We start from the raw sequence: 18300 nt of genomic DNA, 5'->3' as shown, positions 1-18300 counted from the left end.
GGAGCCCCCAAGCCCCCTACCTCTGCCAAGAGTGAGCTGAGGATGTACAAGGACTGACCCCACAGATGGGGCAGCTTCCCCAGAGGAACTCTGTCCACCGTGTGAGGATTTTTATACTCTTCGTCCACCTGGCAAAGAGAGAAAATCCTAAAGTCAGCATGTCAGAGGATCAAAAGGCCAATGCCACTGTCCACTGGGGAGCACGCTGAGGATTTTCAAAATGCTACTCATTCACTCCTCCAGGCCAGTTCCACGTGAGAGCTGGAACTGGGGCGCTGAGGAGGCTGAACCCTTGCGTGGGTGGTAGCGGGGTCACAATAAAAGCAGCAGAGGCAGAACTCAAATCTAGGCCTGGTTCCAGGCCAGTGCTCTTCCCACAGGCACACTGATGGTAAAAAGCAGAGACAGGCACTGGAAGGCTCCAGGCGATAGGAAGCATCACAGCTCACGCTTGCATCTGGCAGTGTTACGGGCACGGCGATCTAAAATATCAGCTTTCTGCCCTGGGAGTGCACCACTGGATGTTAAGTAAGGCTTCTCCTATCTTGCCATCCCCAGGGGTTCATAAACTCTGTGTGCTCACACAAGGAAATTACCAGAAGGTGGCACTGTTTATTGAGAAAAAAATAATTGTACTATTAGATCATGAATTTTCCATCTGGGATTCAAAAAGCTGAATCCATTGGGGGCTTCTGATGTATCTAAATAAGCTACAGTTCTCTTTCTGATGGAAAGTGCTGGCTACGCACTGTAAAAATTAGCCTACAACTTTCTCTGCTGTAAAATCCATGCTGACCTTTGGGCTTTTATTCATTACCACATTGGTTGGAGGTAATGTCAGTGACCACTTTTTTCCTCCAGAAAACATCAGCCAAGCAAAGGAAGTAGGAAACACTTATCCTTCTCCAAAGGGGAAAATCGCACTGCGAGGGCACTCATTCTTTGTGGGTTAATCAGTGGTGTTATTAACATACTTAGTAAAACTTTTAAAATCTGCTGTAGTAAATATTAAGAAAACCTTAAGCTCATAAACTAAACAGAATTAGACATCGCCAGTAATCAAATAATCAAGTAGGATAATAGTGTGGAAGGAGATCCTCCAAAATGTCAGAGTGGTTATCTTTGGGGAGTAAGATTAGAGATATTTACATCTTTTGACAGAATCCTGGACGTTTTGCAGTGTGCAGGGTTACTTTTACAACCACACTGTATATTAAAGTTATTGAAATGTTAAGTAGTGTTCAGAAAGACTGCAAAGATCTAGAATGAGAAACAGTCCATGCAAAGAACAGCAGGCAGACAAGGTGTCCAGATCACAAGACACCTGGCTCTGCCCTCTTGCCACCCACGCGCCAGCTCCTGCCTCCCTGTGGCCGCACCTGTCCCCCTTCTCCACCCCAATCCTTCTGATCTACTTGCAGACCTTTGCCACCCCCACTCCTGTGTCTGCCCTCCATCCCGGGACTAGCTCCTCCGACACTCACTAGCCTGCAAGCCTGCAGAGGCAGGGCTAGTGTTGCAACCATTTTGTACCCCAGGACCTAGCCTGGTGCCTGGCCCGGAGCAGCTGCTTGATACACATCTGCTGGGCAAACCTGCATTAGTCTCAAGCTGTCCAATGGATGGTGGCACTCTGCACAGCATGTCTGGCTAAGGAAATGAGTGAGGCTGAAATCCAGGCTGGATGTCGCCTTGGCCTAGGGCTGTGGCCACTCCAAGGATGAGGTCCTATTTTATAATTTGCACAAAGGTGGCATATGGGTCTGGGTGGCCCTGTCTGCAGCGGTTTCTACATGTCACTGATATGATGGGTGAACCTTCCCAGGTGTCCTCTGGAAGCAGCCAAGACAAACTGTGGTCAACATAAAATAGTGTTCAAAATAGGTGTCTCGCTTAAAGGTCAGTGTAAAGTTTAGAAAAAAGTTGCAGAGTAATTTTTTACAATGTGTAGCCAGTACTGTCCATCAGAAAGAAAAATATAAATTATAATACCCAGCATTTACTACAGTCAGGAAAATGTACCTTTTAATAGAACACAGATAGATGGTTATTCTCTACCATAAACCAGATAAAATACCCCTGAAGTCATTTATTTCCACTTGCTCTGCTTCCAGGTTCAAAGTGACCTCCCATTACTAATTTTGTTCTGCTAAATGCCTCAGTACTGGAAAGGGGGCAACCTGAATATGTAGTTGCTGGGAAATAACTACCCAGCCCCCAAGATCAGCCCCTCCCCACCAGCACATGCATATCACACATAGTAAAATGAATACATTTGCAGGATACCTAGGTGTCTGACACTTAGAGAGAAAAGAGCCCTTGTAGCTCCATGGCCTGATCTGTATAGTGAGGGACTCTCCATCACCTGGAAATGTACCACACATTAGGAGGCAGCGTGGAGTTGTGGGGAGGCCCTGGCCCTGGGGTCTGGTCCCAGGAGAAGCCCAGTACTATCTAAGCCCTAACAGGTCCCACAGCCTCTCTGGGTGGAGGCACACAATTTCAGAGGCCCTGCCAGTCCCCTGACCATTTGCTTGTGGGCCTGATTCAACCACAGAACCCCTAAACCCAATCTGTGGCATGACAACCTCTGCTGGATTACGGTCTCCTGTAGGCCCTGTCAATTAGGGGGAAGATGCTGCTCCCTGAAGTCTCTACTTCCTGCAAATGCAATAAAGAAGGTTTGAAGCAATAGGACCATCTGAAGGACAAACAGTCTTGAATCGAGAATTCTTTTCTTCTAAACATGAGACCCATATAGGGAAATCTTCCCACCAAGATATATATAGGTCCATCATGGCCCAATATAGGAAACTGGATAGGAAAAAAACTCTTTAGGCATCTTCTTGGAATTGGCCAATTTCTCTCTCCCTAATATAGAATGTCTTCTAAGTGATTACTCGAGCTCAAGCTCTGGAATGGCTTGATTCAAAGGAAGAGATTCTCAGTTATCTCTAAACATCTCCCCCCTTTCCTCCGGGAGATTCTGTCTGGTGTCTTCTTCTGTGGATGTGTGTGGGAGCATGGTGTCCAACAGTGTTTTGTGCATTTGGGGGCTCATTTGGCCTTGGACTCAGGTGAGGGACAGGTAGCCTCTGAAGGTCCTCCACTGATACCTCACTTGGGCAGCTCTTTCCAAGCATGGCTCCAAAGCCGTAACTCCTGTGATAGACAGGAACACTACTGAAGGCTTTACAAACCACTTCTCCTGGAGAAAAAGTGTAAGTTATAGAAAGGGGATGGGAAATATGAAAAGGCCAAGCACCACGTCACTTTGTTCTGGATAAGCAGTGCCTGGTTACCTTGTTAGGCGGGATGGCGTAGAGTTCTGGCACCAGGTGTATCCCGTTCTTGCCCCTGATTAATATTCCCTCCAGGGCCTCTCGGTATTCTTGGACCTGGAAAACAGTCCCATCCCCCATGGGATGCTGTAACAGCAGTGCAACACAGAAAAACAGCTATCTTGGCAACAAACAGATTAGGAGTAGAACACAGGGCCAAGAAACACACAAATACCTTCAGCTCAAGGAGTGCAGGAGAAACTGGGACTCTTGTGGACAGCAAGTGTTAGGAGGAGCTAAACATAACTGGTCTCTTCTGTGTGGTCTTTAACCCACAAGTTAAATATTTCATTCTTAACTTCTCACATATTTAAATTTTGTCTCACCCTAGTTGGTGTGGCTCAGTTGGTTGGAGCATCGTCCCATGCACCGGGAGGTCATAGGTTCGATTCCTGGTCAGAGCACATACCTAGGTTGTGGATTCGATCCCTGGTTGGGGCACATACAGGAAGCAACAGATCGATGGATCTCTCTCACATAGATTTTTTTTTCTCTCTCTATCTCTCCCCCTTCCTCCCGCTCTAAAAATAAATAAATAAATTAATTAATTAATTTAGTCTCACCAGCTAGACTATAAGCTTACTGGAGTGCAGGCCAGATCTTAAGTAGTATATCCCATTTCTACCTATCAGTAGTTTTCCACTAAAAGGCCTTCATTCAAATATTTACTGCTCAAGAAACATTTGCTGAATGGATCTGATGTGAGGAAAAGAAAGTGTAGGTACTATGATCTATGTACCCCTATTCTTAGGATGTACTACTCAGTATAATGAAAGCTGTAGATGTAAACATTTCCATTAAATTAAAAAGGCACTGATAAAAACCTATGTATTAAAAGGGAAAAGAAGAAAGAGGAAAAAAAGCCTTAACCAGCTACTCAGCTATTTAACACATTTCATCTTTGGAGAGCCCAGTCAAATGCTTTCCAGGTCTCATTTTCTTCTCTTTGAAATTTATGGACAGCAAAGCATGACCAGGAGTATCTCATTTTTTTAAATGTCATTGGGCAGCAAGTAGAAGAGATAGCATAGGTGTAAGGGTAGTAAATTCTGTGAGACCTAGAAAATAAAGTATAAGCACAGTCTTTTTTGTCTCCTTAGGTTTTTTGTTTGTTTGTTTCTGATCACTGTCAAGCTTATTCACAATTGAAATTCCAACTCAGTCCTTTTGAGATCTTTCGGTTCTGGGATAAAAAGACAGAACACTTAAGACCCAAGATAATCACTGAAGCATAAAAGTAAGAATAAACAACAGGGAAACAGTAACATTTCAAGCTTGCAGCCCCCAAAACAAAACCTACCTGTGGTGGACTATTTGGTGCTCCCTGATGAACCCCACCTCCTAGTACTCAGGTGTTTGCGTAGTCCCCTCCCTTTAAATGTGAGATGGCCCTTTAGACAGCAGAATGCAACAGAAGTGACACTTTGCCAGTTCTAGGCCTGAGCCTTCAGAAAGCTTGGCAGCTTCTGCTTTTGCTTTCTGGTGGAAGACGATCGCCACCATGTGAAAGGCCTAGCTCCCCAGAGACCACAATGCTGTGAGAAGCGCAAACTAGCCACACAGAGAAGGACCAAGGTCCAGGCCAACAGCCCAGCTGAGCTCCCAGCCAACAGGCAGCATCAAGCTGCCAGCCATTCGAGAGAAGCCATCTCAGGAGGAGATCCTCCAGCCCCTGACATCAGGTGAAGCAAAGATGACCTGTCCCCGCTGAGCCCTGCTCAAACTGCAGAATCACAAGCAAATAAATAAAATAGTTATTGTTTTAATTCACTAAATTTTGGGAAAGTTTGTTAAGTGGCAAGAGATCATTGAAACGGTGCCCTAAATTCTTGCATAACCTTATGTTCTAATAACAACCAGTACACCAGTGGAATAAAAATGCTGATTATCAACACAACACCCAGCATTTTCTCACCTGAACAGCGTCACCATTGAAGACGCCATCAATTATGAAATACGTCCAGAACACAGGCCATTCACATTCAATGTTTTCAAAGAGCTTGAGTTCAGCAGGGTCATAATGCAATCGGTTTGGGTCCTGGAATCAAATAGGTAAACCTTCTAAAAGGTGATTTCAGATTATATACATAATACCATTGTACCTCACTGGGTTTCCCTCGCTTGTCTATTTCAACACAGCTTTGAGGATTAGGATTCTGCTATAATGGGGAGATGATATTTTGGGCAGTTTTTCATGGTAAAATTTCAGAAAAGTAAATCAGAAATATACACAACACTCCTTGGCAATTTATTATATCAAGCTTCCTATATCTCTAACAAATAGCAATTTGTCTCTCACAGTGCTTGGCAGACTGTTTTATTGATATTATATCAGTCACTATGGCAAAGAAACCCAAGGAGGCAGCCACGGTTGGTATTTTAAAAACCATGTGAGTCACAGAACTGTTTGTCCTTGTCTACAAGATGGTTTTAAACCACCAGCTTGCTGTCCTCCGGATGATCTTACTATTCTATTGTCTAGCCCCAGGCTTGCTGACTCCAAAATTAAGACTTCCCTTTCCAACATTCTAACATGCAATTATAATCAATAGAGGGAGAACACCACAGTGGCAACTTAGATATGAAGCAGTTACGGAATCATAAGAAACGTTATTTAAATACAACCTCTCTTGGGGTTTTATAACCATCTCGAAGGAAGCGACAGCATCCATAACGCCCCTAAGAAGATAAACAAAAATAAGTACATTTGAGGAAATCAGAAAATTTTCTTTGCCTTTTGATTTTAATTTCCAGTCAACTCTTTGCTCCCTTTCTCATGAATTTTTTAGTAATGAAATGTGTACCAAGTGCTCTTTGCTATCAGTACAAAAAGTTAGTTTTAAGTCCTGAGCAAAGTAAATTCAAGTTTGATGAGTGTTTGGAAGGAAATGCCAGAACATTACATTAGACTGTCAGAGGTGTGAGTAATTACTGAGAGTTCAGTGAATGACCAGCCTTCCATTCTGATTTGCCACATTATGCAAAGATGCCAAGGGCCCCTCACTGCTTGGAGAAGTCACCATTCAGATACTTGGATGGGACTGCCTCTAGTTGAAAGACTGGAAAGCTACAAGGACATTCCAGACTCCTTGCAGTTGGGCTCTGGATGCAAAGGAGCCTGCATCCTGCAAGTTTGACAGGGAGGCAGGTGGGGCATCCTGCGGCTTAGGGCTGTTACTGCGGGTTTCCTGCTGCAGGCTCCAGTGTTCCTGTCCAGCTGGGTGTCAGGAAAGAATGACAGTAGCACTGCTCTCTTCATCTACCTTCCTAGTCCCTGGATAGCAGCTTTGGGTGACCATTTCCCAGTTTAAGTGTGTGTGGGCTGCTCTAGCTCAGGCTGTGGAGACAAGCACACCCCTAGCGGCCAGCCCCGGGATGGTTCTGGGAGTCCTGGGGAGGTCCAGTCTCGAATCTGCTACCCTAGAAACACTTCATTCCCTGCATTAATTCTCTGCCTGCTTCAACTACCTAAAGAGGCTCCTTTCCCTCCACTGAACCCTGACTGAGACAGCCACCTTCTTTCGGGGATATGATTGGAGACCCTTTAACCTCTTGTTTCCAAGGGCTAAAAGCATTTTTCACTGAATCTAAGTAAGATCATAAACATGTGGATTTTGGCTTAGGAAACATATTCTTTGATAATTTTACTGATAACTTCAGTTGGCTGGAATATTTAATAACATTCTCACTTTGATATAATGTGTCACAGTTACATAGTTACTCAGAGCAGGGATTTTTTTTTTTAAAATTCAATTTAACTTTGGGATCACCAAGTCTCCTAATATTGTGTGTAAAGTCTGAGGATATTGAAACATGTGCATTTTTTTCTGGCAGGGACTCTAGCTTTTAATACATTTTCAAAGGAGCCTGTGATCTCTAAAGACTTAAGAAGCTCTGCCTTAGAAGTACAGGAGTGGTATGAATTGGGGTTCAAGGATGATGGCCTGAGTTCAAGCTCTGTTACTTAGGAAGACAACCAAGTTAGTTGATCACTAAGAGACTTAGTTTTGTCACCTGTAGACTCAGCTTTGGATACCTTACTCTATGAACCCGCTTAGATAAATCAAGCCATTGACTCCATGGAGAACCAAGGCTGCTGCAAGTCACAGTGTGAAAATGGCACTTAACACAGAGCACTTAACCAGCATGATCAGTGCTTACCTGGAGCTTGGAAATAATTTCATTTTTGGTCACATTCACAAGGTTCATATCTTCCACTGCAAAGGCCGGGAAAGAAATAATAGAAAGAAGTCCAGCGTCAATCTCTTTAGATGTCGATGCTCTTGGCAGCATGGAGAACAGAATAGACTGAATGAAAAATAGAGGTGGCTTTATCCTGGGAAGCACGAATAGTTACATACAGTATCTAGAGATCATAACCTCAGCCCCAAAGAAACAACTGAATAGTTAGAGCTTTGTCCTACCAACATGACCCCTGATGGGAGAACTTGCCCACCTAGCCAATGATCCCTGTTCCTTGGGGGAGAATAAGGGGTCAGGGAGAACGTGGTACTGCCTAGAGCCAGTGCTGAGAACTGCTTGTCTCCCTTCCTCCATGCCTTCTGTTGACTTTGCTAGGCCTTCGGGACATGCAGGGGAGGAACTAAGGGCTACCTGTGTCAGCAGGCTGGGATGTCCTGATGGTGAAGAAAGACAGAGAAGAATACACATATAGAGCCAGTACAGAGAAATATCTGGCTTCTATGGAGTGTGGCCAGTTGGACTGGGTAACTGAGAAACCACTTAAAGAAAAAGTCAAATCCAGAAGACCACAAGAATGCTCAGGCAAAATGGTAAACAGTAGAATTAGTTTAGTCCCAGAGAGAATGGGTTACTTAGTACACTATAATATCGCCTCAATTATAAGGCGGTTGGATTAGGCACTGTAAACTAAAGGAAGTTGAGATTATAAGGAAAAGCTTGGGAAGGGAAGGAGCTAATCCTGAGATTTAACATATACAGACATGGGGCTAGACCCCTGCAAACATAAGCTTATTAAATCTCCCATATGAAGAAGGAATTCAGGTACTATATCCAATTCACATATGAAGACTCTAAGACTCTGAGTAGAAAGACTCGGCCTAAAGGAATGCAGCTAGTATGCGACAGATCTAGGATACGCACCCAGGCCCAGCTGGCTACAAAGCTCACATAATTTCCACTAGACTACACATCTATTGAGACGCACACCAGCTTGACTCTATTAAACCACACCCCAAGAAATCGCAGATTCCCCACTAATAAATGTTTAATGGGGGAAAATGGAATGAGCTGGAGAGTGAGATAAAAATGGGGGGCCCTTCAGCTTCAGAATAAAACTTCATGTTCTATATCCAACTGACCTCTCCCTGCACACCAAGCCTAGTTCTTTAGCTAGTTACTCTTTACTAGGCTCTTTCTGTCCAGAAGCATACACTTCCACTAGAAGCTCTCTGCTTACAAGTTTTTATGTATCTGACTCCCATAGCCCTAGCACTGTGTACTAGGGCCCTCACTAAATGAGACTTTGGTTGGTTACCTACTATCCACTTAATGGAGTTCCCTAATCTGCATCAAAATCACTCCCTTCTCTCATTTGTATTTCATGAAAGTTCTACTAATTTGCCATTTCTATCATTCATCTCTACACCATTACCCATTCTGCTTATCCCCTCTCCCCTCTCCAGGTGAACTAGTGCTTGCTAGTCATTCAATTTGGGGGCATCGTGAAATAAACCTGAGAGAAAACTGCCTATGTGCTCAAAACAAAAAGAACAGATTTTATTTTATTTGAGCAAAACAAGGTGTCTTGATTGCTGACTCCATATATATAACATTGTTGAGTCTTATGTTTGCATGGTATTTTCTAGCTTACGAAGTGCTCTGACAAATTAAGTTGATTTTACTCACCCTTAGGACCACCTTGTGCAGCAGAAGGGGAAGGGCCCAATATGCCCACTGTATGGATGAGGGAACTAAAGCTCAAAGAAGCCAAGTACCACCAAGCTACAAAGGTGAGGAAAACTGGAGCTGGGGTCTTCCCTTCACAAGTCTCCCCAGCTCTCTGGCACATGGGACGCTGAGCTGTTACCTGGCAGTGTTCAACCTCATCGGGCAGGACATGGATCACTGACTTGCGTCCTCCATGGGCTCCAAAAAGATCCAGTTCATCAATTGCTTCAAGTGCTGCCTACAAACACAAGTCTTAATTACTTTTCCTTTCTAGTGAACTCCCATACGTGATACTCCTTTTTCATTAAGTAATCTAGCATACATGTTTTCCCAAAGGTGATGAAACACATCCTTAAAATCAGCTAAAGAGTCCTATGGTCATGGTCTATCCTTATTTTCAGTAGTCAGAGCTTTCCTGAATGTTGCAGCTCATTGCAGGAACAAGCAGGAGAAAATAGAAAAATATTTCCCAAAATGAATTTATTCTACCAAAAATTAAATATTAACAAGTTAATAATGTGTGTGTATGTGTGTGTGCAGGGGTCACTAAATTCATGGTTGGCTTTTCTTTCATCTATTTTAGTGGTTAACTCCTAACATTAGCATATTTGGCACTTAAGAAAGTTAATTCCTTTAGTATTAAGTATGTTGCCTGTCAGTTGACCTTAACAGAACATAGTTTTTATTTATTTATTTTTCTTTATTATTAAAAAATTTAATTGCAGTTTACATTCAATGTTATTTCATATTAGTTTCAGGTATACAGCATAGTGGTTAGATAATCATATACCTTACAAAGTGTTCCCTTGACATTTCCAGTACCCACCTGGCACCATACATAGTTATTGTAATATTACTCACTATATTCCCTATGCTCCACTTTACGTCTCTGTGACTATTTTGTAACTACCAATCTGTACTTCTCAATCCCTTCACCTTTTTCACCCAGTCCCCCAACAGCCTTCCCTTCTGGCAACCATCAATCTGTTCTCTTAACAGCATATTTATTGTTGCTTTAATAATTCTAGCTCTGGAGTCTTTACGCTGTCCAAAAGCACACTTTGGTATTGAGGAGGAAGAGAGGGAGGCATGCTAAATGTCTAGGGCAATAGATGTAAACTGGTGGCCTGTAGACTGAATCTGCCCCAAAGGCCTGTTTTGTTTGGCCTAAAGAAGTTTTAGAAATGATTTTGAATTGGAATACCTTTAGAGAATGTTCCCAATATCCCCAATACTCCTCGATATTTTCTTATCTGGCCAACTTCACTTGTTTAAATGTTACTTGCCACCCTGCAGTGTGGCTCAGCGGTTGAGCATAAACCTATGATACAGGATATTGAGATTCAATTCCTGGTCAGGGCACATGCCCGGGTTGCAGGCTTGATCCCCAGTAGGGGGCGTGCAGGAGGCAGCTGATCAGTGACTCTCATCATAATGTTTCTATCTCTCTCCCTCTCTCTTCCTTTCTCTGAAATCAATAAAGACATATTTAAAAAATAAATAAATGTTACTTGCCTGATCCTATAGGCTTTTGAACTTATGAGCCCTGCCCTACAAAGCGGTCATGTTCTTCAGCCTTCTTTATGACCCAGAATAGAAGACTGGATGTCTACACCCAGCTTCCTGAACAACAGCAAGAGCTTAGACCCGTGGATGATAACAATGGACAATGAGGACGAAGTGCACTGATTTTCAAGCACATTCAAATTTCAGTGTAGGAAACCTACATTCTTTACCTAGAATTTCAGTTGGCTGGGGTGCATGCGCCCCTTCAATTTCATACTTGCTGTTGACTTTTGAAAAATATACTAACTAGATTAAATCCAAACTTCTAATGAGAACCAAGTCAAAGCAGTAAAAACGCACAGAAGGAAAAACAAAGAGGATGTGCTGTCACCTTGGCCATTCCTACAGAGCTTGCATTCAATTCTGGAATGCCCTGGTTGGTCTTGTCGCCACGTTCCCACATTCCATAATCCTGCAGGAGAAAAAGGTACGAATCAGAGGAGAAAGAGGAACACAAGGAGTGCTATGGAAAAATGATTCCTTTATGTTACCGCAGGCATAATGGAACATGAACATCTCGTCTCGAAATGGTTTTACACACTCAGGCAGTATTCATTCTCAATTTCAGTTCATTTTACCTTTGTGCAGTTTTGGAACTAAATACTCAGGTGGAACCAAAAATGCATGCAAAAGTGCTTTCAATTTTTTTATTCCTAAAAATTATTAATCTGTAAGAAACTCCTGATTTATAGAGAAGAAAATACAGGGTGTCCCAAAAAATGTATACATACTTTAAAGCTAATAGCTCAATTTTGAAAATGAAATGTATTTTAATAAACACTGCCTTTATAATTATTCAAAGTGTGTCTATACATTTTTTGGGACACCCTGTATTTTATTTATCTTAAAATCAAATGCTGCCCCTCAATTTAGCTGATTCCTTTGAACTTATATTAAATTATAAGATGGAATAAAGAAACTTTAACAAATGGGTAATAAATACTTGAAGCCAACCAAACCACTTAAAATAATTTAATATCTTTTTCTAGCATTACCTCTCAGGGGGAAAAATGCTCAGCAAGTAACAGGAGCGCAAGTCAAAACCAAGGCACAGAATACTGAACTTTCCTGGTATTTTATTTTATTTTTTTAAAATTTTACTTTTTTATTTATCTTTATTGTTGAAAGTATTACAGGTGTCCCATTTTTCCCCCCAAGTGACCCCCTCCACCTCACTCCCACCCTCTCCCCAGGCCTTCACCCCGTTATTGACTGTGTCCATGGGTTATGCATATATGCATATAACTCCTTTGCTTAATCTCTTCCCACCCTCCACCCCCCTTCCCTCTTTCCTCTGAAATATGATCGTCTGTTGCCTGCGTCAATGTCTCTGGATTGATTTAGATCGTCCGATTCTTTTGTTCATTAGCTTCTTCTGAAAGAAGACCCTTCAACATTTCCTGTACTGCTGGTTTGGTGGGGAAGTTTTCCGTCATTATTTTTTCAAATAGGTCTTCAATTTCTTGGTCTCTTTCCTCTCCTTCTGGCACCCCAATAACATGAATGTTGGGCCTTTTGAAGTTGTCCCAGAGGCTCCTTATGCTATCTTCATATTTCTGGATTCTTTTTTCTTTTTGCTCTTCTGGTTGGGTGTTTTTGTTTCCTCATGTTCCAAACTGCTGATTTGATTCTCAGCGTCCTCTACTCTACTGTTGATTCCCTGTAAATTATTCTTCATTTCAGTTCGTGTAGCCTTCATTTCAAATTGGTCCTTTATTATGTCAATTTTCTCAGTTATTTTCTTAAAACTCTTACTAATATGGTTGAGCCTCCTTATAAACAAAATTCTGAACTCTGTATCTGTTAGCTTGCTTGGATCTATTTAATTTAGTTCCTGTTCTAGAGATTTCTTCTGTTCTTTCTTTTGTGACATGTTTCTTTGCCTCCACATTTTGGCTGCTTCCAGGTGTTTGTTTCTATGTATTAGGTAGAGCTGCTATGTCTCCTGGAATTTGTAGAGTGGCTTTGTGTAGTAGGTGTCCTGTAGGGTCCAGTGGCTCAGCCTCCCCAGTCCCCTGAGCTGGGCCTTCCAGGTGCTCCCCTGTGTGGGCTGTGTGCACTGTCCTGTTGTAGTTGAGCCTTGGTTGCTGTTGGCGTCCCTGGGAGGAACTGACCCCCAGGCCAATCACCTGTGAGGACCAGCTGCAGCTACAGCCAGAGAGCTGCTGTGCTGGAGACACCGGTATGGAGCAGGATTTACTTCAGTGGAGCTTTGGTGTTCACCAAGTGCGCCCCTTGAGTGTCACTCGTGGATGTGGTCGAGTCTGATGACCAGGTGCTGTCTCTGGGGCCTCCCGGGAGGTGCAAAGTCAGCCTGTGCCAGTGCCTTGCCCAGGGCCACCCAGCATGAGCTACTCAGCAAACCGAAGTTGGCTGCTCCTTGTGCTGGGCTTGGAGGTGCCCAGGAGAGGCCAACCTATGAGCCAATGCAGCTGCCGCTAGTGCAGGGCCTGGGGCCACTTATCAAGCCATATGGGGCACACTCCTGCCTGTTTGAGAGATTTTAGGAAAGTCCTAAGCATGAGGCTCGAGAGGCCACTTGAACAGAAAAGCCCCTGGAAAGGGCCTGGATGAGCTGCAGGTGGGGAGGGGCGGGGCCTCCGGGAATCACGGGGCGGGGCCAAAGGTGGGAGTCAGGTGCTGGCGATTCAAATATGGCGCCTGCTTCCTGGTTGTGTGCTGGGAGGACTCGCCCCGTGAGCCATGGCCTCCGCCAGCCCTTCTGCCCGGGAGGAAGCCGCCCTCCGCCTGTCGCCCGGATTCCAGGCAGGTTAGTCCCTCCCCGAGTGTCCCGGGTCCTTTCAGGCTGCTGCCCGGCGCTGGGCTCAGAGGGGGTGCGTCTGAGTGGGTCTGTGCGCAGCCCTTAAAGAGGAGCTGCTGGGGCTCCTGCCGCTTCTGGGACTCTCAGGGACAGTCCCCGTTGGTTTTATAGCCTGAAGTTGTGGGGACGTCTCTTCCCGGCCCTGGAGCCTTGGGCTGGGGCCTGCTGTGGGGCTGGGACCTGTCACTCCTCTGGGAAACCTCCGCCGCCGAGATTCCCTCTTGGGTTTAAACTGCAGAGGGTGTGGGCCCGCCGCCGCATCTCTCTGATTCAGCCCCGACCCGCCCGCATCTCCCCCGGTCTCCGTGCTTCTTCAGCTCCCTGGTTGTGGGGCTTCTGTGCAGCCAGATCTCAGGAGGTTCTGAGTGATGGTGGTTCTGTATTTTAGTTGTAATTTTGATGTCGTTGTGGAGGCGGCGGGTGCAGCTGTGACCTACGCCGCCATCTTGTTTCCTCTCTCCCTGGTATTTTAAACTGATTAATATGAGTTGGCTGAGAGCACTGTATCCATATAGAGAAATTGATACATGCATATCTATCTTTTATAATTCATATTTTCTCTTAAGAAAGCCAAGCACTGGATACTGTTTTTGAAATAATGCTATGTGCACTATTGAAAGATTACAACCCAACAAGGACAGGGCCAATGCCAAAACTTCAGTATCTGTTACTTGGTCTCCGAAGATGAACATTTTCAAAATGTGAAAATTCTGACTTAGACACACTAGGGCAACTTTAGACTCTTTGCCTTGGAGCCAAGACCCAGAACTCCTTCCTTTAGTATTCCTCACATCTGGGTCTTTCCACATTCCAATCCATCTTCATTCCAACTCAAAAATTGCTTTCATCAGCTCACTCCCTGCTTAAGAGTCTAAAGTGACAAACTGTTTATCCAACCCTAGTGGATGCTGTTCAGATCTTTCTCTCTGGATGGCCGTAACTCCATTATTTGGCCTCCACCCCTGCACACCCACAAATGGACTTTATTTTCTACCATTGTCCAACACTCAACTTTGACCCTAAGTCTACTTCACCATGCACCCCCTTTCCCCAGGCATCCCCCACATATACACTCAGAGCCTATTCCTGCCTCTTTGACTGCTCATGCTATTCCCTCACCCCAAACACCCCTTTTCCTCCCATCTGCTTGTCTAACCCTACTCATCCTCCAGAGTCCAACTAAAGTCCCACCTTTTCCACAAAGACTTCTCCAGTTCCTTTAGACCAGGGTTTGTCAACCTCATTTGGGGCCGGGTCACTCTTTATGGTGGGCGCTATCCTGTGCATTGTAAAATACTCAGCAGAGTCCCTGGCCACCCTCTAGATGCAAGTAGCACCCTCCCTAGTATGACAACCAAAAACATTTCCAGACATTGCCCAATGTCCCCTGGGAGGGGAAGATTGCCCGTGGTTGAAAGTCACCACTTTAGACCTGGGGGCAGCAAACTACTGCCCTTGGACCAAATCTAGTTTGCCACTTGATTTTGTAAATAAAACCTGTTTGAGACATAGCCATGCTCACATGTTTATGTGTTGTCTATGGCTGCTTTGGTGCTACAATGGCAGAGTTGAGTTGCGGCAAAAGAGACTGTAGGGACTATAAGGCTGAAAATATTTACTCTCTGGCCCTTTACAGAAAAAATTTGTTCACCCGTGCTTTAGACCACAGTGGCTTTCTTTTTCAAACCAAACTCTACCTTTCTTTATCACCCTTATAGCCAACTCTGGAGGAGCTAGGGTTTATACAAATTTATACCCACACACATCTGATCTGGGGCACACATCCGGCTGGGGCCCCCTGTGGGCTGCCTGGGGTGAGCCCCACAGCACAGCAGCTCCCACCAAGGCGCTGCTGCTGCTGCTCTTAATCCAGATTCAGGCCAGCCTGTGTACATGCCACAGGACATTTTAAGGTCTTATTTAAAATAAGAATCATGGATTCAAACAGAGCATGTGGTGTATTCCAAAACCATGAACTCTGCAACTGCATCCCAGGACAAAAAGGTGCACTTGTGTGTGGAGGTGACATAATCTTACAGCTCTAATCATGCTAACTTTCTGCTCAGCCCCAAAGAACCATATGATTTTTATTCTTTTTGACAACTGAAAATACTACCAGGGTTTATACTTACAGCAACTTTATATGCAGCTTCTATATAAAAAACAAGATTCTGTATAAAGGCCACTTCATCGAGGGTGAAAATAATACGTAAACCTAGTAAAGAAAAACAATGAAATTATGAAGTAATGTTGTAAAGAGAGTTGCCAATTACAGATACCACACTAGGAAAATGAATCCTTTTACCCCATTTTCATTTTTCTCACTAAGCATCAAAAACTAAGTCTGAAGTAAATTGTAACACAATGTCTAATCTCAAAGAGGAAGGAAGGTCCATTTTTTGTGTGTGCCTACAAGCAGAAAGAATTGAAAGAGGTGTGGGGTCTTCTGTACTCCTTGAATGATATCTAGCTAATGGAAGGAAGCAAATAGATATGGGATCAAAGTTGGTTTTGCAACATTAGTTATAACGGCAAAAAGCAAAGGAATAAAGGAATAGTTAAATTAATTGTAGCATATCCACTGATATAGTCCTAGAGAAGAAAACTTTGAAGGGGCATGACACTGCAGATATTTGAACTGTTGAAGGTAGATCTGATCTAGGTTGCTCCAGTAACTAGGTGACAGTGACAGAAAGGAAGCTTTGGGATCAACTACAGAGATGCTAATAGAACTGGCTCAACAGCCCTCATTCTGCAAGTGCTCAGGAGACTGTTCGCATGTCACAGAGTCTGTGCTTATAATATTATAAAGAAGCAGGGTTTTTCTTTACAGAAACAGGTTATTTTGAATACTGATCAATATCTGCCCCTCCCTGTCCCTTTCTGGATTGTCACTCCCTATACAATGGGCTCAAATGGCCCTGGCTCACCTGAGGCAGTCATCTGGGCCAGGAACAGGAGGAAAAGGGAGGTGGCATCCACCTGGAGGTGGCCCCACTGGTCGTCGCCTACGACGGTGCTGCACGTGGCAGTGTTGTACTTGGCATGCAGGCTGTCCTTGGTACTCTGAGTGTGCTTGAACTTCTCCACTTTATCCACCTGGGGGAGAAGGCAAGCTGGTTCTGCATAGCTAAGGGATTCATGGCTGGCAGAGGCCACACCCAGGGTCAATCTCCTGGATGCAGACCTCTTATCTGCTACCTCTGGGAGCCAGAGGGATGAAAAACAGGGAATTTTCACTAGTAAGGACCACATAAGAGGGGCTGTGTGTGGGATTCTTCCTGCCCATCTTTAGGAATGTCTCAGCCCAGTGGGATTTTAACAAGTTCTTCAGCGGCAAGTGGTCAAGCCAAGGGGTTTCTATATCTGCATATCCCCAGCATGAGCCTTAACACATGGTGGGTACTCAATGAGAGAGAGAGGGAAGGAGGGAGAGGAGGAGGGCAGGAAGAAGGCCTGTTATGTTAAAAGGAAAAGAGTAACTGTCTTTGAAGACCAGCAGGCACATGTTGATTAAGGGCTGGGATGGTATCATAGTCATCTTTGCATATGTTGCAGATCCTAATATGAAGTTCCATATACAGTATATGCTCAATGAGTTGTTTTATTTACCCCTCACTGAAAATACCAGTAAATAGTAATGTCAAGTTTTAGAAATTCAAGCATTTCAACTCAAAATAAACCCTTTTATAAACTCAATGGACTAAATAATAGTATGTGACTTTCTAGGAGTAGCTTTTAAAAATGTTTTCTTCCTCATTTTTTTTTTTTTTTTTAAAGAATGTTCTCCTTTTACACAAGTAACTCTTCAAAAGAGATTCTGTGACACAGCATCCTTTGAGTCTGTGGTTGTATAGTATAATACAAGTATTGAAGATAACTTTAAAAGTTGAAAGTACTGGAGAGTTATTATGCTAAGTGAAATAAGGCAGTCAGAGAAAGACAAGTATCACATGATCTCACTCAAATGTGGAATCTAATGAACAAAATAAACTGATGAACAAAATAGATTCAGAGATATAGAAGCATGGAACAGACTGATAAATTTCAGAGGGAAGGTGGGGGGGTAGTAGATGGGGAGAGATTAATCAAAGAACTTACATGCATAAATGCATAGCCCATGGACACAGACAATAGTGTGGAGAAGGCCTGGGGGTGGGGCAGATGCTGAGTGGAGGGGATCAATGGGGGAGAAAGGGGGACATCTGTAATACTTTCAATAATAAAGATAAAAAAAGGTGAAAGTAAAATATTTTCAATTTTTCTCCATCTTGAAAAGTTCAAAATGCTTTAAGAATGTTAGTTGTCATCATGAAAATGACAAAATGCCCACTCAGATGACCTACCTACAAACACATTTGTCATTTTCTGCTTACCTGTCTCATCATGCACTGGAGAAGACCCCGCATGAGTTTCACCACGTTCTGTAGAAATAAAGTGGGATCAGTAACAAGGCCAGCTTCTTTTGCTCCATGAAAACCTCACCACATGGCCAGTAAGCCAGCACTGCCCAGAGACTTCCCTGAAAAGGCAGATCCCCAGCGTATACAAGTATTCTCATTGTTTAGTTATTTCCATCGCTCCACTGCATCACAAAGAAAGAAAATCTTGACAAAGTGACTTATAATAAAGGGGTTGGAC

At 43.7% G+C, this 18300-nt stretch overlaps 1 protein-coding gene across 6 annotated transcripts in view; it reads right to left on the bottom strand.

Annotated features, from left to right (window-relative positions):
• Positions 1–18300, bottom strand: part of PHKA2 (phosphorylase kinase regulatory subunit alpha 2) — a 65890-nt gene that overhangs the window by 29915 nt on the left and 17675 nt on the right. For 5 of the 6 annotated variants that reach the window (XM_081126591.1, XM_081126588.1, XM_081126590.1 and 2 more), the window contains 10 exons: positions 18036–18083; positions 16590–16758; positions 15792–15874; positions 11170–11250; positions 9412–9510; positions 7503–7649; positions 5967–6020; positions 5257–5379; positions 3303–3398; positions 21–128 (listed from right to left, as the gene is read on the bottom strand). In XM_081126591.1, coding sequence (XP_080982717.1) covers positions 21–128; positions 3303–3398; positions 5257–5379; positions 5967–6020; positions 7503–7649; positions 9412–9510; positions 11170–11250; positions 15792–15874; positions 16590–16758; positions 18036–18083 — 1008 coding nt within the window. The remainder of the gene's footprint in view (positions 1–20; positions 129–3302; positions 3399–5256; positions 5380–5966; positions 6021–7502; positions 7650–9411; positions 9511–11169; positions 11251–15791; positions 15875–16589; positions 16759–18035; positions 18084–18300) is intronic. The other variant, XM_081126592.1, reaches the window with a different exon arrangement.

This window comes from Miniopterus schreibersii, assembly GCF_964146895.1.
Source record: "Miniopterus schreibersii genome assembly, chromosome: X".
Taxonomy (NCBI): domain Eukaryota; kingdom Metazoa; phylum Chordata; class Mammalia; order Chiroptera; family Miniopteridae; genus Miniopterus; species Miniopterus schreibersii.
This window is presented reverse-complemented; position numbering and strand designations above follow the sequence as displayed.